The sequence below is a fragment of the Acanthopagrus latus genome, chromosome 23 (assembly GCF_904848185.1).
Source record: "Acanthopagrus latus isolate v.2019 chromosome 23, fAcaLat1.1, whole genome shotgun sequence".
NCBI lineage: Eukaryota > Metazoa > Chordata > Actinopteri > Spariformes > Sparidae > Acanthopagrus > Acanthopagrus latus.
In genome coordinates this window covers 5,484,509-5,511,335 of record NC_051061.1, presented here as the reverse complement: position 1 = coordinate 5,511,335, position 26,827 = coordinate 5,484,509, and the positions used below count along the sequence as shown (strand labels likewise).

Genomic DNA, 26,827 nt, shown 5'->3' with positions numbered 1-26,827 from the left:
CCTCCTCTTATGAGTCACTCCCACTCTGTCTGGCTGGCACAATAAACACAACCTGCCTTTATTGCATTATCAGACGCTCATCAGAGTCGCCTTGAGGAGAAACTCTGTGTTTCCTCTCAGACGCGTAGAGCGATAAAAGGAGCAGTTTAAAACTCTGGATTACTGCACACAGAGCGGCTTTCAGTTGCACCAAGAGCCATTCTGTTTCATTTGATTGATACTGAAGAGCAGAAAACATGGCCGATCCAGCAGGTAAGTGCTTCTGTTTGAAATTGCTGTCACACACAAACATACTGTGCTGGTTGGAGCTTGTAGGAGAACAGTGTAAAGGTGCACAATAACATGCACGATCTCCATCTTTAGCTGACGTGGGCCTCCCGACCGTGGAGTCCAGCCTGCGCAACAACCTCCAGGCTCTCCTCAAAGAGGTGAACGGCCAGAGCACCTCACAGAAAGGTAGCGGCAGCCGAGCAGATGCAAAGCATTGAAAGGCAGATCGACGCAATGACGGTGACACCCTTGATAAATAGAGCGCACCACTGTTCTTATATTCCACTGACATGAAGGTGGTATCAAGATTTTTCTTTAAAAAAAAATCTCTCAAAATGTCCATTTGTTCCTTTAAGTTTTCTTAAAGAAATACACAAAACTAATTGTGTTTTGCTTCAAATGCTTCTGTGGTTTCATGATCTATTTTAAGGTTTTACAATAAGCCCAATCTCTCTACAATGTGCATCAAGATGGCTGCATTTGTTTGATGTGTGATGTTTAGCAGACACACTGTGTAATGTGTGTAATCTGCTCTGCAGGAATGCTTCGGTGGCGTGTTGAGAAGAAGTTAGAGAGCGACCCGTCCTGCAGCGTGTCACTGGTCCGACTGCTGCTGCAAGAGCTGGAGAAGAAGCTAGAAGCTGTTAGCACGGTTCGCTCCTTGACCTCTGCTCTCAGATTTCAAAGTCGAGTTTAAAATTTCATGCAGGCTTCGTGCAACAGCCTGTGATTCTGTCTTTGATGAGGACCCTGCCCTCACGCTTCATTTATGACAAATTTCTAATGCAATTTTTTTTGTTTTGACAACTGATGCAGACTCATGAAACACGACCGTACGAGCATGTCATCCCAGTGCTGCACACTCTCTACTATGTGGTTATTCAGGTAAGACTCGCCTGTGGGAATCTAGCTGAGAATTTTCACAGAGTTTATTACTGTAGACCAACAAATACTTTAACGTGTGTTATCTTTCCAGTCAGGTGCCATGATCCCCTCCAGCCTTTACCAGACAGCGTATGAGCGTTTGATAAAACTGCTAATATTACCAAAGCCTTACTCTGCTGTGGCCCTGAGCACCCTGAGGAGCATCAGGATGGAGATGATCACACCAGGTGTTATGCACTCAGGGAAATCCACTACACACAATGAAGTCCTGTACGAGGCTGTGAAATAAACATCCCTGACCGGACTAATCTCTTCCCTGCACAGGCTCTTTATACCAGAGGAGAGTCACTGCAGAGCAGCACTTGAAGAATGAGCATTACACTTTGCAGGAAAAGTGGGTAACCTTTGAGTGAACTTGTGTGAAAAGGGAGCAGACCTTAAAGATGCAGTATGTAGGAATTGGCCACCTGTTGAATTCATTCAAAACAAATGGGTTGCAGGATGTCACCAGAGTAACTGCTAATTGCTGCTTACTGGAGTTGCAATTAGCTAAATGACTCATTTGAATCTTATTGCACTCTCCCCTGTCTGTCTGCTCCTCCAGGGTGTTTGCTCTCGCTGACCCGGCTGTGTTTTCACCTCGGCTGGAGGCAGCAGTGAGAGGACACCTGGAGGCGTCCGGCTTCCTCAGGAACACAGCAGCCGTGCAGAGAGCCGCAGTGCTGCGTGTGCTGCAGACCGGGCTGGGGACGAGCTGCCAGAGCTCCGGACTGGCTCGAGCTCTGGAGGTAAGCACGTTTATCAAGATGTTTCGGAGGAGGTGAGAAGGACATTTTGAGCGGTCCATCACTCTGGACCAGACTGATATATCTAAAAAAAATGTATATAGGAAAAATGACCATTAAAATTTGCATATATTCATGGTTGACAGAGGATGACGCCAAAAGTTGTGTTGTATTTATAGTGAATAAAGGACATGAAGGGCTGGTTATCATGTTTTCTACCACAGGGGCCATCAACAGTATTTATGAGGACTCTTAGTCTTGCTAATGAATGCAGTGCTTTGTTTATTCCTCACTAATCAACATCAGTGATATTTTTCAAACAAACTTTGTGTCCCTTGTGTATCTCAGGCTTTAGAGGACCACGTGGTGGAGAAATATTTCCAGGAGGTGGTGGCGGCAGTGGAGCAGAGTATACAGGGTGCTGCAGGTGGTCGCGCAAAGTATCTGAACAGACTGCACGACATGTACGGAGACATCCTGACCGCCTCCAAAGAAGGTGTGTGTTCTGCGCTCTGCCGTTGCAGCACAGTTTGACATTAACTGAAATAAGAACATTTAGACAGGACTGCTGTGTTATCTTTACCCTGTCTGCTCAGAAATAACCACAGCAGATGACTGTACTTCTGTGCGCTGCACTGCCCTGCCCGCTCCAGAAATCACTTTCCTCTTGTGGAGACAGGAAGAGGATCTATGTGAGTCAGTCATGCAAACACAAACAGCCACAACTTTATATTTGTGTTTACAAGAGATGTTCAAACCTACACTATATGTTTGTTTGTTTTTGTTTGTTTTTTTACCTGAAGGGAATCTGCTGGCAAACCTCGCTCTGTGTGGCAGCCGGAACTCAAGTGTTGACGAAGAAACGAAGGACAGAGGACATTCGGTCCGGTCTGAAGATGGTGGGACACAGCCAGATCTAAGGGAGCGTGACTTTGATTACAGAGCGCAGCCTCTGGTCAGAAATCGGATGTGTGCCTTTAAGAACATGAAGCCGGCAGATAAACTGACCCTAATGAGTGAGAAGATAGAGGCATCTCCTGGAAGCTCTCCTGACAGGAGGCGTCACGCGACACGGGTGGTGGTGATGGGGGACGACCGTGTGCTGGGAAGACTTGCCAGGGCTTATCACTCTATCCGGTGAGCAGCTGGTTTTCTAGTCTTTTATGTTCCTCAAACATTTTGTCTGAGTCTCCGTTGTGAGTGTATAAACGTGTCTTTCCACTCCTGTACATTCAGCTTTTCCATTAATGTTTTACTCATGCTCTCCGATAGAGAGAGAGAGTCCAAACGTCTCGTTTTGACCAAGAAGCTGAACCTGCAGCTGTACTACATCCCGGTCACCGACATGGAGGCGCCGCTCTGTCCACCTGTGAGTCACTCAACACGACGCCGTCTGATCGGTTTAAACTGTAGAAGACTTTATTTGACCTGGCAACACCTGCTCTCCCTCACAGGATATCCCATGTCAGGGTGAAGGCAGGTTGTCTCTCGCCTCCTTGTTGGGAAGAGTGGATCCATGGTACAACAGCAGCATCAACAGTCTGCCCGCTGCAATCTCCAAGCTGGCTGGAAAGGTAACCAACGTGACTCAAGAGTCAACGGTCACGCTGACAGATTTGTGAGGCTGGAGAGGCAGTATCATACTTACATGAGGATGAGTACAAATAACACCACTGATAACCGATTGGACCATTCCAAATACAGATACAAGTACGAACAGATAGAGATAATGGTGTACTCACCCATCCATGATGTTTTGCCATGTACATCTTTGCTTCTTGTTTTAGCATGCTAACATTGGTTAATTAGCACCAAACACAAAATTCAGCCTTGGCCAACTAGTGACCAACGTTGCCAATAATGCCGTGCTGCTATCTGAGCCTATAACTCAAGAGTAACATCAGACTAGGGATTCTGACTCATCAACTCACTCCAAGAAGGCATCAGTTGATGGGGCAGCTGTAGCTCAGGAGGTAGGGCGGGATCGTCTAGTAATCTGAAAGTCGCTGGTTCGACCTGCCTGCACGTTAAAGTGTCCTTGAGCAAGACACTGAACCCCAAATTGGTCCTGATGAGCAGTTGACACCTTGCATGGCAGCCTCCACCATCAGTGCATGAATGGGTGAATCTGACCAGTGTTGTAAAGCACTTAAAGTCATGTCCATTTGCCATTTCTTCCTCCTGTGTTTTCTGACTGCTGCAGCACAATCAGAGCGAGCCGTCACCGCAAAACCTCTACCTGCTGGACACCCTGTGTTACTACCTCCGCTGTGGCACGCAGCCGGTTAACCTGCCGCTGTATTCAGTCAAGGTACAGTGCAGCTGTGGAGTGTATCTGTGGTCATTTACATTCACGCAAATGTCAAAAGTACAGGCTGGATTCTCGATTGTGCGCAGAATTACTACATCATCAGACATGCTGTTGTGTATATTGCTGTTTTTACTTAAAGCCGCACTAATCAGCGCTTCATATCAACTTGTGATTAAATGACCTGGCGTGCTGTGTGTACATAGGTTTTGGACCTCATTCTTTAGCTCATTGTTTTCATAGTCAAACCTTTCTCTCATCAACTTTGTTTCAGTTTTTTAGTGAATGATCTAAAATAAATAAAAGTCACTGCAGAGAGACAATATTATAGTGTGTTGGTGTGTGTGTGTGTGTGTGTGTGTGTGTGTGTGTGTGTGTGCGCGCGCGCGTGTGTGTGTAGATGACCCGCTCTGGCTGTAACGTCAGTTCCGTGGTGGAGGAGATGTTTGTGTCCCATCTGGAGGCCGAGCTCCCAGAGTTCAGACACCTTAAAGAAAAGTCTGCAAGTATGTTTCTGTTTTTGTTTCTGTGTTTGACTGTGTGTGTGTGGGGTGTGTGTGTGTATGTGTGTGTGCGTGCGTGTGTGTGTGCATTAGCTTACATTGAAGTTGGATAAAGTAAGGTGTTGACCTCGACAGAAGAGCCGTCTGCACGCAGAAAGAAGTCAACAGTGGACGTCTTTGGGGCCGTCATGTCAGTCAGCTATACAAAGGTGCTGTCCTTGTTTTTAGTGGTAATTATGAATGATGTAACTTTCTTTTTGTTTAGCAGTAGCATCAATAGCAGGATTTGGGCTAACTATCACATCTTCAACAGATCTCAGTAAGCAAACGAGATGTGGTAAAGGGCGAGGCATTCATGGCTTGTGGTGTGGTGATTACACCAGAGCTGGCTGCTGGAACATCAGGTTCATCAGGTTCACCTTTCCAGTTTGTCTAACTCTACATCTACAGATTTATGTTAGAGTTATGCCAACTAATCCCTGTTCGTTTGTCCAGGTAAGGATTACCTGAATGTCAGGTTTGACAGTGTGAACCCAGGACACAACAAAGTAAGAAGTCGTTCACTTCCATCCAGAAAATACAGGAACACTTTATTTGTTTATGATTACTGCATTATTTTAAGTAACTGAACCGTTAATGCGAACCTTTTCTTTCTTAACATTTCCTGTTTTGATTGCAGCAGATTCAAGCTCAAAACATCAGCATCAAGACGCTGGAGGAGCGAACACTCTCTGTGTGCCTGGACAGGGACTCCCGCAGGACGTACGCCGACGTCCAAAGGTCTGCAGCATATTTGTTTCACTTTTGTTCCATTTCGCTGAATGATAATTGAAAGTACGGCTGAATGTCATGTACTTCCTTTACAGGTTAGAGATCTATCCGTGCTTGGACCCAGGATGCAGCATCAGGTCCAGGTTCAGTGTCAGCAGCGAGCGAGAACTGCTGCTGAGCAAGTATCTGGACAAAGTCCTGTCACTGCCAATCAACACCTTCACTGGTGTGACCATCTGAGGGGCGTGAGCTGTTCACACCATATGTACATGTACATATGGTGTGAACAGCTGTATACTACGCTCCATCAGCATCACACTGTGACATAGTGTAACCCTTTTGAGCAGTTATAGGCTGTACATAAATATTTATAGTTTATAACACACTATAATGTTGTTAAAAGCAGATAATGTGTTTATGATATACTGTATTTTAAACCCCTTTAAATTATTTTATGGATACCAATTAGTGGAGGCAGTTGTATAAACACATCATTAATGATAATAAAGTAAAACACAGTTGTCCAAAAAAAATAGGTGAGGTTATAATTGTGTGTGTTTCATGTGGTCGCCCTGTCACTATATCTTCCTGGGAAACATCACATGATAAGTCAGAGTAAAGAAGGAAGTCAGCGAACGTGAGCTTTAAGCTTTGAAATATTACCTCATCTGTGAGCATTTCTGTTACATCACAAAGATTTTCATCAGCACGTTGGTTGTTCACCAAGACCACAACTCCCATGATCTCATGCTACTTGTATCGTTTGTTTTGTTTTGACTTTAGAGAGCCCCAGTGGCAGAAACCTTTTTTTTTTTAAATTTTCATTTACAGCTTATAAATATTGAAATAAAGTATAAGCAACACTCTTTGTATTTTTTTTCTGTTATAATGTAATGTTATTGTAAAGTTAAGCCCTTAACCTACTTTTCTATTATGGTTACAATTCATGATACATGTTGTTATAAGCTGATGCAATTTGCAATGCAGTGTAAAAGTCTCTGTCTAAATACCTGTTTTCTATGTTACAACTTATTTTGCAGCATATCAGTTAAGTTACATTGAGTTATCTGATGATTCATTAAAGGCGCAATATGTAAGAACAAACCATGTGCCAAACTCAGATTAAAAACAAATAGGGGGCAGCACATCGCCAGACGAACCACTAATTGTTGCTAACTGTAGCTGCTGTTAGCTATTTAGCTTGGTTAGCAGTACAGCTAGCTGTCCAGACAGTGCAGACCTGGACCGGGTGGTGCTAGCATGCTAATGTTGGTAAATAAATCCCTGCAACACAAGTCATATACATCATAACATCGAAACTGTTAATTTTTCAAGTTCTGTTGATACTTTTTTCATGTTTTCAACAAAAAATCTTACATAATGCACCTTTAAGTGTGACCTACTCACAAGCACATTCATGATCGAATGTATCTTACTCAATGTTTTAAAGTTAAAGTTAACAGGTATTTCCACTTGGTGTTTTCACATTACATAACTTAAACTAACAATTCTTGTTCAGCATATTTCAGAGAGAACTACTGTACTTTTATTTAACTACACTATATATATTTCATAGCTATAGTTAAAAGTTACTTTGCAGCTTTTTGATGTAAAACAGATGATACAGCTCATAAAATGTGATTATGATGCAACGTTAATGATAAAACTAAAGTGAAGTGTATTCAGCAGTCTGAACGGGTCCCTGTTATAAGTTGAGTACACATTGCTGCTAACTGTATTGTAATTAAACTTAAGGAAAATATTTTTAATACTTTATCATTACTGATACATTTACTGTGACAAGTACTCTGTTGTTCATTGTTGTTCATCACTTACATTTTGAATAAACTAACCTCATTTGAATGTTTGTCTACTGTGTGAAAGAACATTTATGTTTATTTGTATTTATTCCAAATCTGTCAATCCTTGATGTGCGCTCAGTGTGTACAATTCATTTTTAAGATGAAAGTATGGCAGCATTTATAAGATCCTGCCTCAGTTGTACCTGTGTTGAGCTGTGGCGCACAGAGGCATCCGCACCGGCAGGGGGCGCTGCAGTCCCTGGAATGACTCCAGGTGTAAACTTGGAGGCAGCTGAATGGATCCACCGCCCTGACGGAGACAGGTGCCTCCTCTCAGCTCGCAGCTTGTAAACAGACCATATGTTGGATGTGGAGCAGGTGTTGGAGGTGAAAATGACCTGCAGGAAAGTTTAAAGCAGTTTGTGACAGGTAAATGTCTAATTTTTGTATTTCTGTTTTTTCTGAACTTCCAAACTTAGAGTGACGTGGACAAGTGACTCCACATCCTGATAAGCTGCGGGGACAGGTGCACCCAGCCAGACAGGTGTGACTGCCGCTGTTTCTATCTTATCTGCGTGTTTGTGCTGGCTTTGGTCGGTAGCATGGTGAATTTAAAGTTAGAAAACGTGTGTAATTTCCATTATTTACCTGCGCTGTGGTGTTCAGCCGCAACGGTCCTCTTATCTGTCCGGATGAGTTCATATGAAGCCAGGTAGTGTGTTGCTATAGTTCGGGAGATACAAGGAAATAGATCTACTATAGGTGAAGCTACTCTTTACAAAGAAAGAAGAATGAAGTGAAAGTTGCACACTGAGAAAATGCATCTCTATCTAAAAGCCCTGTTTGAATAAGAGGGTTTAGGATCAAAAGTAAAAGTACAGTAAAATGTTCCTAATCTGTGTTTTGCTACTATAAATTATGTACTTGGTTTAATATTAGCATAATAGCATAATTAGCTTAATAGCAGCATCAATGTGTGTGTTGCATGTCACTGCTGTAGATGTTTAAGAGGCTGAGTTTATTTTATTTTCTTCTTTTCTTCAAGTAGAGAATGAAAGAAAAATAGATGAAAAATTAAAAAATAAATACTTTGAAAAAAAAGAAGAAAAAAGAAAGAAAAATTCACATCATTACAAAAAAGTACCCACACTCTCTCCCACCACTGTACTCCTGTACAGGTTCTGATCTGGTAGGGAACTTAAGAATCCAAAAAATAAGAAATGATTATGATAACTACAGAAATAAATATAGAATAAACAAAATAGGTAAATATACAGCAGGAAATAAAAATGGACAATAAAAGCTGTAAAATTAATAATTGTGTCTGCCCCACATGCACTTTTCTTTGTTCATAACTTCTCCTGCAAACAAAATCTTATAGTGCAGTGATAATAACTGCGATGGCAGGCTGAGTTTATTTTAACACCTTTATTCTGTTGGGTGGTTTCAGCTATAGCGATGTATCATACTCTTACAGTTCATCATGTGTTTGTGGTGTCACTGTGCTGTCAGCAGTAAGCTGACCTGACTCATACTTGAGTGAGTACAGATATGGTGTTAAAATAGTAGTTTGGCAGAGGTGAAGTTCACTAATACTTAAGTAAAGTCCAAAGTATCTGATGTTAATTGTCTTTAAGTACCAAAAGTACAAGTAAAAGTGAATTATACACATATTTACATGGATGTTGATATTGAACACTATTGGTGGATTGATTATTGGCCGGGTTTACTATCAGAGCCAATACGCATTGAAATATTTATTGGAATCTGTGTTTTTGTTTTTGTTTTTGTCATAGAATCTGAAAAAGTAACTAAAGTTATTTACTTAATGTAGTGAGTAAAGTAAATGTAGGAGAGGAAGTGTAAATTGTCGGGCCGGCTGCAGCTCAGGGGGTAGAGCGGGTCGTCTAGTAATCTGAAGGTCGCTGGTTCCCCCCAGCTGCATGTCGAAGTGTCACTGAGCAGCACCATCAGTGTATGAATGAGTAAATCTGACAAGTGTTGTGAAGCACTTTGAGCGGTCAGTAGACTGGAAAAGTGCTATAGAAATGCAAGTCCATTTATTATTAAATTGGAAATACTCAAGTACACGTAGCCCAAATTTGTTCTTAAGTGATGATGCATTTTAAGTAATCCAAGAGTGTTTAAATCGTTTAAGAGGATTTTCTCAACTCATTAAGGAATATAAATTCTAAAGTCACCCGGATATTCAGAATGTAAGAAACATACACTATTTGCCTCTGAAATGTACCTCAGAAGTACCAGAAGTGCATACTTACCTGTATGTCCTACCAAAGTAAAAGTACAATCAATTCATGTAATGAGTTGAAGATGTATTAAACTTTATACTGTGTTTAAAGAGATAGCAGAAAACAGAAGGACTAAGATGTGTGCTCTGAACGGCTCTATCTCCAGGGTTAGGATTATGTTTTCACTTTGTAAGTGCAGAAAGCAACAAAAATAAGAGCATTTTTGTGCCAGTTAGAACTAGAAACAACTAGTCGATCACTGCTACTTGGACAATCCATTCACTTTTCAAGCAGAGCGAGTAAAGTCAGTGCTGAATATTCTCAGTTTCTTGCCTAAAATATGGGGATTTGGTGCTTCTCTACGCCACACGTCACTTTGATGTGAGTGTCCTTGGGTTTTGACACTTGAAGATGTCACCTTGAGGTCTAATCACTCGTTTTTTTAAATTTCAAACACTAACAGATCAGTCAGCAGATGTAGAAGAAAATAATAGTAGTCCTTGTAAAAACCTCACAACTGCAAACAAAAAGCCTTGAAGACAGAAGTACTGATTGTGTTTGTTACCTCCACTCTGTCTCTCAGGTGCTCCATGTGAAACCTGCGGGGACGGACTGTGAGCTGCCCAGGAGGACGACCATGAAGCGCAACAAGCAGATCGACGTGACGCGTGCCCTCGCGCTGGCCGGCACCTTCAACTTCCTGTGCTGCTGTGCCAGAGCCTGCCTGCTCCCCTTCCTCACCCTCTACTTCAGACAGCTGGGCCTCACTCCCGCCATGACGGGCCTCATCATGGGAACCAAACACCTCATAACGCTGGTCTGGAGCCCCGTGGCGAGCCTGCTCTCCAAGCGCTACAACAAGAGGCGAGTGGTGATCACCCTCGCTCTCGTGTGTTCGCCGGCAGTCCCTCTGCTCCTGCAGCTCATCCCGCCCACAGACGTGCAACAAATGGGCACCTGCAACATGTCCGCCATGAGGAGCGGACCAACCCAGAGTCCGGACGGTAACCCGCTCATGAGCAGCGTCAGGCCTGCCACATTATGGACTAGAACTCTCCCTGAAGTCAACACAGCTGTTGCCTCCCAGTCCGCTGTCACCTTTCCTGCAGAGACGTCTCCTGAGACTGAATCTGCTCCTGTTGTGACGACCAAAACATCGCTTTCCCAGCGTGAGCAAGGTGAATCTCATCCTCAGCTGTCACAAGACAACACATCAGTGGTTGTCAACAGCAGTCTTGCAGAACCAAAGAACATGCTCCAGACCACGGTCTCTGTGGCAGCTCCAGTGAGGAGCAAGAGGTCCAAATCTGCGCCAGGAGAGGAGGAGGTGGAGGACGGCCGTTTTGACTTCCTGGGCAGCCTGAAGGTGATGGACCCTCAGCACCAGCTCTTCTTCTTGATACTCATCATCGTGTCGGTGTGGGAGTGTACATCAGCCCCTCTGGAGTGGACGGCGGATGACGGCCTGCATGAGTATCTAGACTACGCCGATGCTTCGGACCGCTACAGCAGCACCAGGGTGTGGGGTTTGCTCGGAGCAGCGTGTGGGGTCGGAGGCGCAGGGTTGCTGGTCGGCCAGCTGAGCTGTCTCATAGCCGATCAGACGCCCAGGAGCGTGGTGCACTTCTACTGTTACGCTGGTGTGGCGGTCCTGGCCCTCCCCGTGGCGGCCTACCTCCCTCTCTACCTGAATAAGAAGCGAGACAGGGCCAACGGGCTCCTCAAAGCTGCCCAGCTGGTGCGCGGCTCCCCCCGCGCCCTGCTCTGCGCCGTCACCACCCTGCTGGTCGGGGTGGCGAGCTCGGCCGTGGATAACTTCCTCCTGTGGGAGATGCAGGATCACGGCAGCAGCGAGCTCCACATGGGACTGTCTCTCGCCCTCGCTCTGCTCTCACAGGCCGCCTTCCCTCTGCTGGCCGGCCGAGTGTCCAAGCTCCTCAGCCCAGGGAGGGTGCTCACCGTTGGGGCAGCCTGTCTCGCTTCACAGTGCTTCTACTACTCCTTCCTGTGGGGGCCGTGGGCTGCGGTGCCTGCTCAGGTGTTCAGCTGTTTCAGCGGCGGGGCCCTCTGGTGGGCCGTGAAGGTGCAGTGCGAGGACGTGGCCACGCCGGGCGCCGAGCGGAGCGTGAGGAGGATCTACAGTTCGCTCTCCCTACACCTGGGGAGCGGGCTGGGGAGCTTCGCCGGAGGGTTTGCGGTCCAGAGGTTCGGCCTGACGTGGCTGTTCAGAGGGGTGGCGCTGGGTCTGATGCTGTGGTGCGTGTGTCTGCCTCTGCTGCAGTGGAAGGCCCCTCACCAGCGCAGGATTAACTATTCTCGCCTTCTGGCGGCCGACGCAAGCGAAGCCAGCGACTCCGAGTCCGAGCAGGACAGAGACTGGCTGGATAAAGCAATGGAGGAGGACAGAGGCAATAACAACCATGGACGGAGGGTTAACCACTGAACCCCACAGCGTGAGAGCAGAGAGAGGGGACTCACCTTCACCAAATCACAGAAAACATTCTATCAATATGCAAATAAGATTCATCTGTCACTCTTTATCATCAGTAGCTGGGATCACTGATTGCCTACTCTGACAGGTTTAATTAAAATCTGTTAAAAGTGTTGACCTCGTGAGCAGCTCCTTCATCACAATTCAGTGTCGTATCAGCTGAGCTGATAGACTTCGTCTCCGAGCCACCTGAGCCTTCACAAACACACATCTGCATAAAGCAAACATGGCAGCAGGATGAAGGGCGGGCGGGTAAATTCCACAGCTCAGTGTTGGCTTCATGATGACACATCACAATACAGAAGCCTCCCACCAGGAGTGTCAACACACGACGTGTGCACAAGGAGGTGCTGGACTGGACCATCGACCCGTTCTCCACACCCGCTGTGTTGATCTACTGCGGAGATCAGCGCAGACTGCTGCCTCTCACTGTGTCTGTGACTCTCAACTGCCTGAGCTAATGAAATACTAAATCAGTAGCACTCTCTGTGATGAGAGTATTACTGACACCATCATGACTGCAGCATTTTACTAGATGAGCTGATGTCAGCTTCATTTACTTCAAAAGTACAAGTACTTATTGTGCAGTGTGTGGTGGCGTCACAGAGAGTGCCACCGATTTAGTAGTTCATAATGACTTAAAAGGTCAAAAGTTAAATGTAAAGTTGTCAAATCAGAGTACTGACTTCACAAATTGTTACGAACCGTTATAAAACCAAATGATTAGAGCAACGTTTGGTGTTCCTGCAGAGATTAAATACATTTTTTTTTCAATCCATTTAGAGCAAACAATGATCACTTACTGTACTTACAGTATAATCAATTTGTAATGAATTCCGTCTCCCCATACATAGGATCAAAATCAGGAGTCAATTTCATGACCTAACGCAGTCACACAATAATGCATTGTAATGGATTATAACTGTGAGAAGTGACCAACATTTGTCAAGTATTATGATACTTAAAGCTTGAATAAACAACTTTTTAGTTGTTTATTCGATCATTCAGTCTGGAGTACACATGGAGCTCCAGTTATTCATGTTCCCGGGTGACTGTGTGGCTGGTGGAGGGCAAAAGTGTGTGGTGACAGAGATACTACAGTCAGCACTGACTTCAGAATGATGGGTCGAAGAAGAAAACTTGTCTATTGCCAGTTAAACTTTATGCATCATTATAAAATGCTCATTGCTGGAAGGTACTGTGAATATGTACAACTAGAACTATAATTACACGCATGTTAAGTGTTGATGATGCTTAACAGACGGACCCGGTCAGTTTTCCCATATTAGTTATATTTCAGACTCAACTGAAATGGACTCAATTCCGTTTTTTTTCTCATTAATGCTTTCTTGGCTTCCTTGTGTTCTGAAAGTGTGTTCAAAATAAAAGACTGAAATATATTTTTTACACATTCAGACCCTTCACTCAGTACTTGGTCAAAGCACCTTTGGTTGTCTTGTGAACGGTCCTCATGCTCGGCTCACCTTTCTTTCAGAAGTTTCTCCCATGTTTCTCAGGACTGGGCAGGACTGTTTGACCTCAGCCAGGTTGGAGTTTTCAGATCTCTGGTCTATTGGGTTCAGTTCAAATTGGGCTCTGGAAAAGCTGATGCAGATGCAGTAAGACATGCTGGTATATTTGGCAGACTGCACACTAAATTATATGATAGCACTGAAGTAATGAACTAATCATGTAATTCCAGAGACAGACCTTGAGACAGGGATCTCTTCCTGCTTTGGGAACTGTATCCACCCTGTGGCAGGAGTGTGGCTGTATCTGTGCACAGGCAGCTAAAGAGTGAATGAATGAATGAATGAAGCGGTCCCCAGTGTGGCACTGGCAAAGTGGCGGCTCCTGTATGCGGAGAGATTCACTCCCCGCACATCTGTCTGGGCCCTCAAGGGCCCGGCTGCATGAAATCAAGTCATCCCCAGTACATCGCCAACAGCTGAACTCAATGAGGCACAGTGTAAGATCCGTGATGAGCGACAGCTCTATTCTCCCGTGGAGGGTGCTGTTGTAGTGCAGCAGAGCACTACAGCGGCAGATGTCTGCAATATAAATCTGTTTTTTGTCTTTTATGTTTGTTAAATAGTGTATAGAAGGGCGGCTGAGCTTGTTCTGAAGTGACTTATTTTCTGTCACATGCAGTTTTGTGCTTTGCGTGTCAGATCGTCACAGACGCACTTCTCCTCCGACTCTTTATGAACATGAACCTTCATCTAACAAAACCGTCTTCACCCTGACTGACTCCATTCATAAAACCTCCAACACAAATTAATTCAGTAATGCGTCGGCAGCTTTTCTTCATGGATTCAAATGCAGCAGTGAAATATCCACGTACGTGTGCTTTACTCAAGTATTTCCATTTTATATAACTTCATGCCTCTAGTCCACCAACATCGCAGATAAAAAAAACACTTTTCACTCCACTTACTTTTGTCTGACTACAATTTTTCACACCTTTCCTGTCCAGTGAAAACCCATGTAGTGATTTTGACAGACTGAACGATTTTCCCTCAGTTGTTCTCCTCCACACAGGTCAAGGAACATTCTGATTCTTGAATGTGCAATATGTACAACTTTCAGTGAAAAGATAAAAATGAAAAAATAACCAAAGTTATCAACAAAATGTGAATAACAGCTCTGACGTCACACGACGGCAATTAGTATTGTGTTGCAAAGATTGTATGAAGTTAGCATGCTAACCAGCTAGCCCCAGCTGATCACAGTCTAACATCAGCATGTAAAGATCGCTAACTAGCGTACACCAGCTATGGTCAGCAGTTAGCTGTAGTTATTTGACAGATGGTTACTTCTTCTGTTTGGCTTCATTAATAAGACAGCTCCAGAGATGACAGGACACACAGTGAGAGAGTGGGCAGGGAGACGCAGCAGAGGGCCCCAGGCTGGGACTCGGTCCAGGGGCCACTGCAGAGAGGACAAAGCCTTTGTACATGGGACATCCTCTCCACCAATGGAGCTAATTGGCAACCAGGGCAGTCACTTCTGACATATTGCAGCTTCAATCTTACTTAACTATTTAAAAAAAAAAAAACTCTTGGATTATCTATAGACCACCTTTTTTTAACAAAAAAAATAAAGTAAAAAAGAAGCTGAACCTTAAACATCTTCAACAGCAAAATACAACATACAAATAAATAAAATAGTAGTATTAATCCACAGACATCATATATAATAGTTAAACACCGACAGGGAACATCTTACTGCGCAATAAGTACGTTCACTTTTATAGTAAATGTAGGTGAAATCAGCTCATCCAGTAAAACTCAGCAGTAATGGTGACGCTGCTGCTGCGTGTCGTCCCGCCGCTCTGCCAGCAGGGGGCGCCTCTCAGCAGAGCTCAGCAGCCTCAGCTCCTGCGCGCTGACATCCACCTCTGTCGGACTTGGATCAGCATCTGTCGGCAGCTCTCCTCCAGTTGGATCCCCCCACACGTCGCGCCTCAGACGCATGGACGCACCTCGCCTGTTAACTTCCAAGCTGCACAGATATTTCCCGGCGTCGGAGAGGGGGAGGATTTACTGAAGAACATGGAAAAGGAGAGAAGAACCTCCAAACAGTACGGCTCTCTGGAGAGGACGCATGTGGACGCGGAGAAATCAGGTGAGTTCTGGGGAAGTCATATAGACTAAATTAGAAGAACGCGTGATGGGTGCAAATAGGGGACGTCTTACAACTTTCAGCATAAGGAAAATGAATATGAGGTCAAGGTTCCTGCAGATCCCCACTGAGAACATGTGGAAGTTCTCTGTCAGCAGGGCCGTACACAGGATCTTTGTTGTCCTGAAGGAGGGACACCAGGGGGGGACTTAGACTTAAAAACCCAAGGAATTTAAAAATGTTCTATGTTCTTTTAATTCTCTGATGGAACTGAATAATTAACTGCTTCTCACGGTCAACATTGATAAAATAACCCATCATTTTACACTTTAAAGAGGAGGTCTTACCCCGAAATGTATGCACACCCAAGGATACGAAAGAGAAGCTGGATGGTTTAATATTAGTTGTGTTAAAACATGTGGACTTTTCCCTCCTTTCAAACAAACAGATGTTCTTACTGCCGCCGCCTGTATCCATGTACTTGTCCCTGAAAGCATTCTGGCTTCATATAATCATCTGTATTCATCGGCTGTAATTTCAAAGAAGTTACTGATAAACAGCGGTAATTTAAAATGTCTAATTATACGTTATGCATCTCTACTTATTTTGTCTAGGAACTTTTAAAAATATTGGTTTAAAGAGGCACTGCGCCATGAAATGCACTTTTGAGCTATTCAGATATTCAGTCTACTGCCATATAAGGCAAAGTAAACAGTCACTGATCGGATCAAAACAGATGCAGATTATTTTTAAGTTGATCAATAAACCGGTTAATCAACTTGTGGTTAAGCTACTATCTTATTCAGTAAAAATATGTTGAATAGAATTCCACAGGTTTGTTTGTTTTTTGTAAGGATATATCTATTTTGCTGATAATTACTATTTTTTTGTGCGTTCCTCAAGGTTTAGCTCTCGGTTCTCTGTTATTCCCATTGTGCATTTTTTTTCCTCTCGTGTTCTAACATCATGTGCACAACATTTTATTGCAAGGACACACAGAGACAGCTATTAATTCTGTTTTAATGCCTTCTGTTATGTAGCACATGGGTGACTTTAACCGTGCCTTAAGGATGTGACTGCATTCTATCAAAATTGTATGCAGGCTGTAAGAAATGAAAGGAACATGCGGCCAGCAGCAAACCAAAATCAAACAAGTGTAATTAAAGAGACGGCGTGAAATGAAAAGCCAGTAATAAGGAGCCTGTCAGAGGGCTCGGAGCAGAATAATGCAAACAAAAGGCAGACGTGCAGGCTGTTTATGACAAGAGCCCCACACCATCCATTAGCTATTAATGTGTGCGTGCATGTGGTGATGCATATGCAGACGAATAAAGTTGTGGGACCACCAGATACATGTGTGGGGTTTAAAGGAGGTTGTGCATTAAGCGCAGCCTTGAGACACCCCAGTGCTTCAGCATGTGTGATCGTAACGTCGTTTCACACGAGGTCAGGTAATTAAAAGCTGATCCGAGCTCGGCTGGATGACTCATCGCTCCCGGTGAGGAGTGGGAGGCTGCACGTGTGGGGGGCGGGGGGCGTGTAGTTATTGAGTGATGCTCAGAGAATTACTTTCACTAAGTAAGTATTTACTAATGTGTGTGTTTCCCTGAAAATTGTCATCTTCGCTGTAAGATCAATTAGAGTCAGTCCAGCAGTCTGTGGGCCGACATTTGACCTGTCAGTGCAACAAAAACACCGCTGTTAACTAATGTCTGTGAGTGTTCCGGTGAGTAAAGTCAGTGAAGCCAGCACGCACGATACCGGAGACTGAGACCGGATCACCGAGATAGACTGCTGTCGGTAATGAGGTGATTAGTTACACCTGTGCTTCTCCTGCCGTTAAATGTCAAAATGTCTGCCGTGACGGCTCATTATGAACGCAGCATGTTTGGCTTCGCAACGCGTCTCCTCTCACATCTTCAATTCTTTGTGAAGGCTGTTGAAGGGATTGCTTTCTGTGACAGTAATGTGACATGATAGGAGGAATTGCTGCCCTCAGTTTCAGCTGAAATGTCTCGGGTCTACCGCTCATCACCTATTCCTTTCAAATTTCCACAATGCATCTTTTGTGGATAGAAGTTCACAGATGGTTCATCATTCTGGTGCTTTTTAGTTCTGCGGTGAATCAGCAATTAGTTATGAACTATTCGACCCGCTGTCAACTATTTTGGTAATGGGTTAAAAAGTAAAAACAGCCTAAATTCTCTGATTTCAGCTTCTTAAAGGAGACCTATTATGCTTTATTGATTTTTTTTCCCTTCGGGGTTTTATAGGTTCTTATGCATGTGAAAGATTTGGAAAGTTAAAAAGTTCAAAGTCTGCACCAACAGAAGCTCCTCTCTCCCACAGAAAACAGTGCTCCTGAAACACCACATCTTCTGTGACTTCGTGACATCACACTATGTCACCATGTCACACATTTTTAAAAAACTTATGGCCAGTGGCTAGTTTGGCATATATGGATTGATTTAGCTGCTCTGTTGACGTAGGACGTGTGTGAGCTGACCAATCAGAGCAGACTGGAGCTAAAACAGCTTGTCAGACAGAGGCGGAATACTGAGCTGTTGCACTGGACAGTATGAGATAACTGATGTGCTTTTTGAGCATCAAAGCATGCAAATATATTCTGGTAGCGACCCAAGATACAATTATGAACTTGAAAGTGAATATAATGTGTCTCATTTAAACGTGAATATTTTCTGGTTTCTTTAGTCCTCTCTGACAGTTAACTAAATAGATTTGGGTCGTGGATAAAATGGGACATTTGAGGGCGTCATCTTGGGCTGTGAGAAACACTCACCAATTTCTGTCAGTTTATAGACCAAACAAGGAGTCAGTTAATCAAGAAAATTACTGACGGATTAATCAACAATGAAAACATTTTTTTGTTTGTTTGTATGATGGTGTCAGTCAAACATAAAGTCTCGGAATTAATAAAAGGAAAGGTGTATCTGTCGAAATAATCTCATGATAAACAAATGGATGTGTTTTGCTCTCGCCTGTCTTGCAGCAGAGGATGTCATTTCCATGGCTGACTCCACGATTACAGTCGAGGACATTGAAGGGGAGCTGTGCAAAATTGAGCGGATAAGAGACATCCTCGTACGGAGAGAGTCAGAGCTGAGATACATGTGAGATCTGCTTCTTTAATACATTTCAAACTCAGACACGGACAAAAAACACACAGTAAACTCGAGCAGTTACAGACCATATTTGGGGTGTTTAAAGGTGCGCTACGTAGTTTTGGGCAAGACATTTTGATCAGCGGGGAAAGTTCTTTATAGACTGATTATTAATGCCTGAACAAACTAAATAAACAAACTCTCTTTGTTTTCTTGACTGGATACATTGACTAAGCAAACTGACCTTAAAGGACAACACAGTTTCATACTGTTTTACTTTGTTTATATGCGTCAGACCCTGCCACTTTACTCACTGCAAACAGTATTCTGGGGACCTTATTTTTCTCTGAGAGCAGCTTGTTTATTCAATTATGGGAAAAATATATATATATTCCTGAGTTTGTTTATTACCTTATTAATATTGTAAACACTAAAATTGAGTTTAAATTTCTTCTTCGAAAACTACATAGTGCCTGTTTAAAACAGATTGGATACTGACACACAGCGATGACGTGATGATATTAGACCCGAGAGGATAATATTTTTCTTCTCTTACGTGATGTTTGGTCGACTGCGCCCACACATACGGTGAAGCTCCGCTGTGCAGGCATCTGAATACACCAAGATACTTTTAACAGCCCCTCAGGAATAAGAGATGATGCACAATGACTGTCAGCCAACACAGGGAGCAGCCATGTGCATGATGGCATGAAATGTGTGAAGGAAACACTATTTAGGGTTCTAGCAGTGAGCACACACACGCATCCATCATTTCTTTTGTTTTTTTGTTTTTTTTTTCTTCACGTTTCTGAATATTTTCATATTTTCTCCTTTCTCTCTCCTCCTTGCTTTTAATTATTTCACTCTTGTCCTGTGGAGAACCTCCTCATTATGTTGAGGATGGAGGTGGGGGAGCCGGGAAGCCGGGGAATGAGAACAGCGACCAGCAGTGCATAATGTGGTCACAGGCTGGATCAGAGCAACAGAGGACATTCGCTCAGGGTTTTGTTTCTGCTGTCTGATAAGTGTTGCGCTTCATGATGACTCGGATCGGTTCCACATCATGTTTCCACATCCAGCCACATTCAGCCACATCCACCGGGTGATAAGTGATGCTCAGCACCACTCCAGATAATACATTGTTTCCCCCCCCCCCGTCTCCAAGGGCCTGCATGTGTTGACATGTATTACATCAACTACAACACAGATGGCCACTGGAGCACAGCCACTGCATGGATACAACAAAAACCTATCAAACCTATCAAATGAAAACAAATTACTTTTACATGCCCGTACAGTTGTGGCTACATATGAGAAGTTACATCCGGTTGTTTTATTAAACGAATACATTTTGGGAAAATATGCTTTTTCGTTTTCTTACTGAGAGTTAGACAAGAAGATCACCAGGCCTATGACTCACATCTGTAGGTTACGCTACAGATCAAGCTAGTGCTACCAGTTTGTTAGCTTAGCACAAACACTTGAATCAACTGGCTTGGCTGTGTACATTAGATAAAAATGATATAACAGGTTAATTACAGAGCTTTAGATGTGCTGGTAGATGTGTTTTCTTTCGTTGAACAGAGCTGGGCTAACTTTGTTAGTCTTTGTGCTAAGCTAAGCTAAGCTAAGTTAACTGGCTGCTGGCTATAACCTTACATTCAACAGATATGAGAGTTGTAACAATCACCTCATCGAACTCTGCAAGAAAGCAAGCAAGCGTGTTTCCCCAACTGTTTTCATTAGTATTAAGCATTAAATATTTGGATTCATTTTATGTGTTCCACTGAAGAATTATTCTTCTATTTTCTGTAGCCTCCCTAGCAGCTTGGCTCTAGGGACGGTGGTCATGATTGTTGCAACGTACCAGTGACAGGTGCACCGAACTTTCATAGCACGGTTGCAGTTTGGTTAGGTTTAGGCATTTGGTCAGGTTCAGGGCTCAAACCATGTGGTTACGTTTAGGCACTTAACCTACTTGTTCAGATTTAGGTGCTGAAACTGCTTAGTTACATCTATATGTAATTTGGTTAGGTTAAGGTCTTAATCCTACGTGGCTACATTTATGCCCTAAACGAACTTGGATAGATTTAGGCACTAATCCTTTCACACTGGACGCAGACAGCGGTCTCCTGTGCTTACACAAATATGGGTCGCAATAGGCTGCTCTCACAGTCGACCTATTTGGCTGTTTTTCTGATGAGGATGGGCTGCTCGGTCCACCACTTTGGTCCTGACTGACATGACGCAACAACCAAGAGCTAGACCTTCATTTGGCAGTTGATACGGCACCGCCGCTCGGACTGACTGCGTCACAAACAAGACTACGCAGACACATTTTAAATTAACACTCCTGACTGTCAGCAAATGAGTCATCCTGAAATATAAACAGCTCAAGAACGCTGAAGTGAAACGTACTTTATTAAACCAACAGCTCGGAGAATGTATTTCCATCACAGTCATTTTCCCCTTTTTGTCATTACTGTAATAGCAGGGGGCAGCACACGAACACTCGTGTGACCGGCCCCTAATGTTTTGAAATCCGCACCAGAGTCAGACAGGGAAATGAGATGTGATATCGTCAGGTGTGATTCATTCACAGAGGGCAGCGTGGTGGTGTTATTGCAGCTAATAAACTCATAGACCTCGCTGTCGTCTCAGCCCACAGCCTAGTTTGATAAGTTTGCACTATTTCGCACTGAAGCTTATACTTAGTTAGGAAGGAAATTGCTTTACAGCCTCGTTATGAAACCCACAACAATGTTTTTAAAAGCCCCTTTGAAGAGAAAACGAGTTACCTCGGATGGTGTAGCCTTTTCTGTCAATACGCTGATTTTTAATGTTCAGTTTCATTGTACTTTTTCACACTGGCATCAGCTGCCTTCCTGCCAAACGCCTCTTGATAGTGTGATTGTTTTCCTGTCAGGATGGACGACATCCAGCTCTGCAAAGAAATCACGAGGTTGAAGACGGAGCTGCAGAAACTCGTCTCAATCCCAGGTGAATTAAAAAGCAGTCACAGTCTCGCGGTGCGGTGTCTGTCACATCGTCACACCCTGCAGACATTGGGGTTTGGATGGGCCTGAACGTATTATCATTGAAAGGACGTCAGCCAACTATAGCTGTGTGTTTTTCTGACGAGCGAACATTTCTGTGATGAGGACTGAAGGGAATAATCTGTCTGTGATTCAAAACCACGACTCAGATGACCTCACCTGTACAGACTGTACTGACATACTCAGACTTCATCACTTCTCAAGGCTTTTTCCTAATTCCACTCGAGGGTTGGTAATAATGAAGTATGTCTTCTATCTGAAAGTAATCAGGTTCTCACAATCCTCTTTTTTGCCTTATTTAGATTAAAAAAATAGAGATGCATTGCTGTTGCAACTAAAACATATAAACTGCCCTCCATTTTTCTTCCTAGCATTGTTTGAATGTTTGTCAGTCATTTGATCCGACCTTTAAGTCCAGAAATTTGCAGTAACTTTTTAGATTTGATTTCATCACCAGCATTTGTTGCCTTTTAATAAAATAGTGTACAAGCAACTACCTTCAAAACTACTGACCACCCTACGAGCTGCAGCTGTGCCTTGTGTTTTAAGCGGATTAGCAAATATTAGCATGCTGTCACAAGACTGACAATGGGCTTTTTATTAATGCAGATGCTACGGTCACTCTCGCAAAGTAAGTATATGTGTGTGAAAGATTAATGAGTAAGAAATGCTAACTGAAATGTTAGCCTCGCTGGCAGTTGGCCCCTTATGTCAAGTTGCTGTCAGTTGCTAGCTCAAGAACCATGAGCAGCTAGCCAAAATGGTGTTCATCAAAGGCGGTTTTTGCTCAAGTTTGGTGTTTTGGGGTTTTTTTTGGCTGGACTAAAATGGAAACCTGGAGGTAGTCACCCTCAGCAAGGGGCGAGCAGGTGTAGGCTCTCTATTTGCCAGCAAATCCACATGTTAACCTAGCAAAGCTAACATGCTAAACTAAGATGGTGAACTTGGCAAACATTACCAGCCTGTTAGCATTATCACTGTGAGTATTTTAGGCTGCAGAGGTTAGCATTTAGCTGTGCCTAAATGCTAACCTGGATTCAATAAATCAGTGTTTCATGTAATTGCTTGGCACATAGACACACATAGATGCACATGCACATAGATACACAATAGACAAAACAAGTGACAGTGACAGCAGTGTTTAATGTAACGCTTGTCGTGTGAATGTTGAACAGACAAGGACAAGTCTAAGGAGGACCGGGAGAAGGAGGAGGAGCTGCTGAAGCAGATCAACAAGCTGGTGGAGACCAGGGACTTCCTCGTGGATGATGTGGAGTTTGAAAGGCTGAGGTGAGGTTATTACACCCAGTGACCTGAGAGGCCTTTGCCTTAGTGCTGCTCTTCTCACAAGACAAGACAGCAGGTCTCAGGGAGCAGATGTCTGCAGTTGTACAGGTGTGAAGCTTCAGATTATGGTGATAATGAAAATGATTACCCTGACGATTTTCCTTATTTAGGTCAATGCCTCTTGCTGATTTGTACTTTCTCTGATCTTCATATAGTTCAGCATGGTGTGTTTGTCTTCTGTGGCTCCTCTCTGTATATTTACCCTGAGTAATAATAGAGTAACCCCAGATCATTTGTCTGTGGTGTTGAATTGGCTGTCACCGCTGATGAGCAGGCGCTGGCTAATGTGACAGAATGCCTTTGAGTGGCATTTCGGTTGGTCTCAGGCAGATTGCAGAGATGTGAGCAGAGGCCACCTTCCCTCATTAGTCGAACGAGGATCGAGGGGAAGATTGTGGGTAGATGCGGCAGCGAGTTCACAACATGCGCCATCTATTAAAATCCTCTCCTCTCGTGAGGATTCACCAGTCCAGCCGGGTGACATTAAACAAGATGTGCAAAATCTTGGAACCCCGTCCCGGACAAATATATAAATAAATATAAATAAAAACAGCCGATTTGTTCTCCTCCGCAGGGAGCGGGAGGAGGACAGAGAAATGGCAGCCTTCTTGCAGTCCAAATTTCCCAAGTCGCTGGCTGCTAAAGGTGAGTCCTGTACAAGCATGTGCGAGCCTTCAATCAAAGAGAGTGTTGTTGTTTGTATGTCTGTAAGAGGAGAAAGATGGATGTGAATACGTTTTCTGGCAGTTTAGTTGTTATCTTTGCAAAGCATTAGCAAGAAGCTAATTTGCATCTGTTTTGATGCCCTGATCCTGGGCAGGTAAAGTAAAATGAAACTACATAACAGCAAATACACTAACTACAACTCATTCTACAAAGGTTGATGAAGGTTCTCAGTCATCCACGTCATGCCAGTTCTAAGTGTCCTTGAGCTGTTTATTCAGCTTCCTGAGACTTGGATCACACTAGACAGGCTGTTCTGAGAAAATTAATTTTCTCTTTCACATGATTTTTAACAGTTTAAAACAAATCGCGCCTTCTGCTTCAGATGTCGAGGAGAATGCTGCGACGCTGTGTCGCTGTGAGGAACCAGAAATGTTCTGCGGGCGATGAATCATGACCCAAACCTTCCATAGGAGTGATGTTGAATAGAATAGATCCTTCATTTTCCTTTTTGCGTGAACCAACCCTTTAAAGAGCCTAACATTTGGGTGAAGATCTAGATGAGGATAATGTGAGCATGCTGTGGTTGGTGCGTGCACGATTTACTTTGACGTCTCCTCTTCAATCAGGTGATCCGCAAAATCAGAAGGTAGCGTCCAAATCCCAGCAGACGTCGGCGCCGTTTATCACTAAAACTGGACTCACGCTCCTCAAAGACTGCTGCGGCTTCACCTGCTCCGTCATGTAACACGGACGGTTCTACCTGCCTCTGCATGAGTGTGTGTGTGTGTGTGTGTGTGTGCGTGTGTGTGTGTATTGTGTGTCTGCACTGTAACAAAGATGACCTGTTTTAGTCTTGAAGTGATCACACGCTCATCATGTAAGAGACACGTATTATAATACATTATGTGATTTGCTACTGTGATGTCTTGCAGCGAGCGCGCCGACCGGCTCATAGTATACTAATGGGTTCTGTCCAATTAGTATAATTACATATTATTATGGCTGCCATGCCCGTCTATTTGTGATGTATTAGACACCATAAGAGTAGAAGTGGCTGAGGGGACAGGCGACACTCGCTAATCTCCCAGAGCCACTTGCTGTAGTGCTGTAGCAGATCTGCATTATAATAACACGGTTAGGACGGCAGACGGTGATTACTTTTAATAAGTTTAAGATTCTTTTTCATCATGCAACTCATCGTTTGGTGTAGAAAATGATCCGGTAGCTGCGCACTAGAGGAGAGATACAGTGTTTGGAGGAAAAATAAGATGAAGATCTTGTATTGATATGATATATTGGCTGTTAGATGTAGACAGAGTTGAACAAATGTGATCAATATTCATGCAGAAGGCATAAATATTGCTCATGCAGCAGTCCACAACTTAAACCAAAGTCTGTGTCTGAACAAGATGTAATCACACATTAAGTCATTTGCCTTACAGTTGGTGTTTTGGGGAAAAAAAAAAAGATTTTCACATACATGGTGAAAAAAAAATTGTGTCTGTGATCTGATGTGTTCTCGTGTGACTATGACTGTAGAACTCTCTGCAGTGCTGCTGTAATAAAGTCTTTAATGCTTTTTCAGGGTGATGTGCATTTTTGTCTTCTCTCTCAGATACATACATACATACATACACACATACATACATATATACATACATACATACATACATACACACACACATACATACACACATACATACATACATACATACATACATACATACATACACACACATACATACACACATACATACATACATACATACATACATACATACATACATACATACATACATACATACATACATACAGTGAGTTGTTAGCACCTACTCCCTTCTTTATGTGTGACATATTAGAACCAACAGTTGTTGATAATAATTATAATCTATCTTCATATTTTACGTTAAAAGTGTGATAATTCTGCATGGTCAGTAACTTGTTTAGAAGGATACAAGACTCCCTCCGTGATTCTGTATCCCACCCAAAATGACACACAGTAGCCTATGTTACCTGCTCATCAATATGCAGTTTTTAAACCTAAAAATGTTATGGTAAGAGTCTGTTCCTCTATATGCTAAGCAAGAGTAGGCTAATGACTGTGGCAAATGATTTAATCAGTGCGTAAACTGGACATCTAACTGACAGCTAGTAACAGGAAAATGCACAAGATGCGTTGAAGTGATGCCACTGGGTCTGCAACAAATGTTACACAGCGATCAGTCACGACTAAAAGGACTAAGAGGTCAAGTGAATTACACTGATTATCCATTTGCAATGAATTTTCTCTTTAGACACCTTACTGGTGTTTAAGCAACACCCACCCTAACATGGTTGCAGACTAAGCACACACCCCAGTGGCAGTCCCTCCCAACCGGACAATTCACCCTGACACACCACAAAAACTTGCTTGGGAGTGACTGGAGGAGCATGACAAAGAGCTCAAGGCATTAATTCGGCCTGATTCATAACTGATTCGTGGGTTGCAACCCAAAGATCTCAAAGAATCCACCACCAACGCCCTGGTGTCAGACACAATAGTGCTCCCGCGGAGATCCAGTGTCCAAAATGACTGAATGAATGTCAGGACCCAAAGTTTCCCAGCAGACCATTACATTGTACTGCGATGGACCTTGTAATTCACATCACCTGTCAGTCCTATTAATGTTTTGTCCGATTGGTGTCTAACTGCACATTGTCTAATTAAGTATTTTTTTCGGAACTGTTCCACACACACACACACACACACACACACACACACACACACACACACACACACAGTTCAGTGACCTATTCCACGCCACACATGTAGCCTCCAGCGTGTGTGACCGGCATGATGGCAGTTGTTGTATTTGCTGTCTCGGTGGGGAAACCGTGCAATGCCCTCACACTCTGGAGGACACAAACCCACCTGAACACTACTGTCAGAAGAATCTGGAGTCTAGCAT

General features: G+C 43.6%; 3 protein-coding genes across 10 annotated transcripts; all 3 read left to right on the top strand.

Moving 5' to 3' along the window:
• Window positions 1-21: 21 nt before the first annotated feature.
• Window positions 22-7,370, top strand: pik3r6b (phosphoinositide-3-kinase, regulatory subunit 6b). 4 transcript variants are annotated; one of them, XM_037089190.1, is made up of 19 exons: window positions 22-252; window positions 364-456; window positions 810-922; window positions 1,087-1,155; window positions 1,247-1,382; window positions 1,480-1,549; window positions 1,760-1,943; window positions 2,289-2,436; window positions 2,537-2,632; window positions 2,744-3,077; window positions 3,213-3,309; window positions 3,395-3,514; window positions 4,144-4,251; window positions 4,649-4,754; window positions 4,887-4,960; window positions 5,065-5,164; window positions 5,247-5,299; window positions 5,434-5,531; window positions 5,618-7,370. In XM_037089190.1, exons 1-19 carry the CDS (start codon window positions 237-239, stop codon window positions 5,760-5,762), a joined length of 2,160 nt encoding a protein of 719 aa, XP_036945085.1. In that variant the 5' UTR covers window positions 22-236; the 3' UTR covers window positions 5,763-7,370. The 4 variants fall into 4 exon arrangements, with proteins under 4 accessions (XP_036945085.1, XP_036945087.1, XP_036945084.1 ...); XM_037089192.1 differs by having other exon boundaries at window positions 23-252; window positions 5,065-5,155; XM_037089189.1 differs by having other exon boundaries at window positions 23-252; window positions 5,431-5,531.
• Window positions 7,371-7,598: 228 nt separating this feature from the next.
• On the top strand, window positions 7,599-12,177 carry mfsd6l (major facilitator superfamily domain containing 6-like). Of its 3 annotated transcripts, XM_037090210.1 has the most exons (3): window positions 7,642-7,711; window positions 7,804-7,868; window positions 10,157-12,177. In XM_037090210.1, exon 3 carries the CDS (start codon window positions 10,211-10,213, stop codon window positions 12,014-12,016), a length of 1,806 nt encoding a protein of 601 aa, XP_036946105.1. In that variant the 5' UTR covers window positions 7,642-7,711; window positions 7,804-7,868; window positions 10,157-10,210; the 3' UTR covers window positions 12,017-12,177. The 3 variants fall into 3 exon arrangements, with proteins under 3 accessions (XP_036946104.1, XP_036946105.1, XP_036946106.1); XM_037090209.1 differs by lacking the exon at window positions 7,804-7,868 and having other exon boundaries at window positions 7,599-7,753; XM_037090211.1 differs by lacking the exons at window positions 7,642-7,711; window positions 7,804-7,868 and adding an exon at window positions 7,906-8,036.
• A 3,046-nt stretch (window positions 12,178-15,223) lies between these two features.
• Window positions 15,224-25,458, top strand: zgc:171844 (uncharacterized protein LOC100151763 homolog). 3 transcript variants are annotated; one of them, XM_037089105.1, is made up of 6 exons: window positions 15,224-15,691; window positions 18,702-18,819; window positions 21,737-21,810; window positions 23,042-23,156; window positions 23,788-23,858; window positions 24,506-25,458. In XM_037089105.1, exons 1-6 carry the CDS (start codon window positions 15,364-15,366, stop codon window positions 24,622-24,624), a joined length of 825 nt encoding a protein of 274 aa, XP_036945000.1. In that variant the 5' UTR covers window positions 15,224-15,363; the 3' UTR covers window positions 24,625-25,458. The 3 variants fall into 3 exon arrangements, with proteins under 3 accessions (XP_036945000.1, XP_036945001.1, XP_036944999.1); XM_037089106.1 differs by lacking the exon at window positions 24,506-25,458 and adding an exon at window positions 24,262-24,488 and having other exon boundaries at window positions 15,230-15,691; window positions 18,699-18,819; XM_037089104.1 differs by having other exon boundaries at window positions 15,254-15,691; window positions 18,699-18,819.
• Window positions 25,459-26,827: the final 1,369 nt, after the last annotated feature.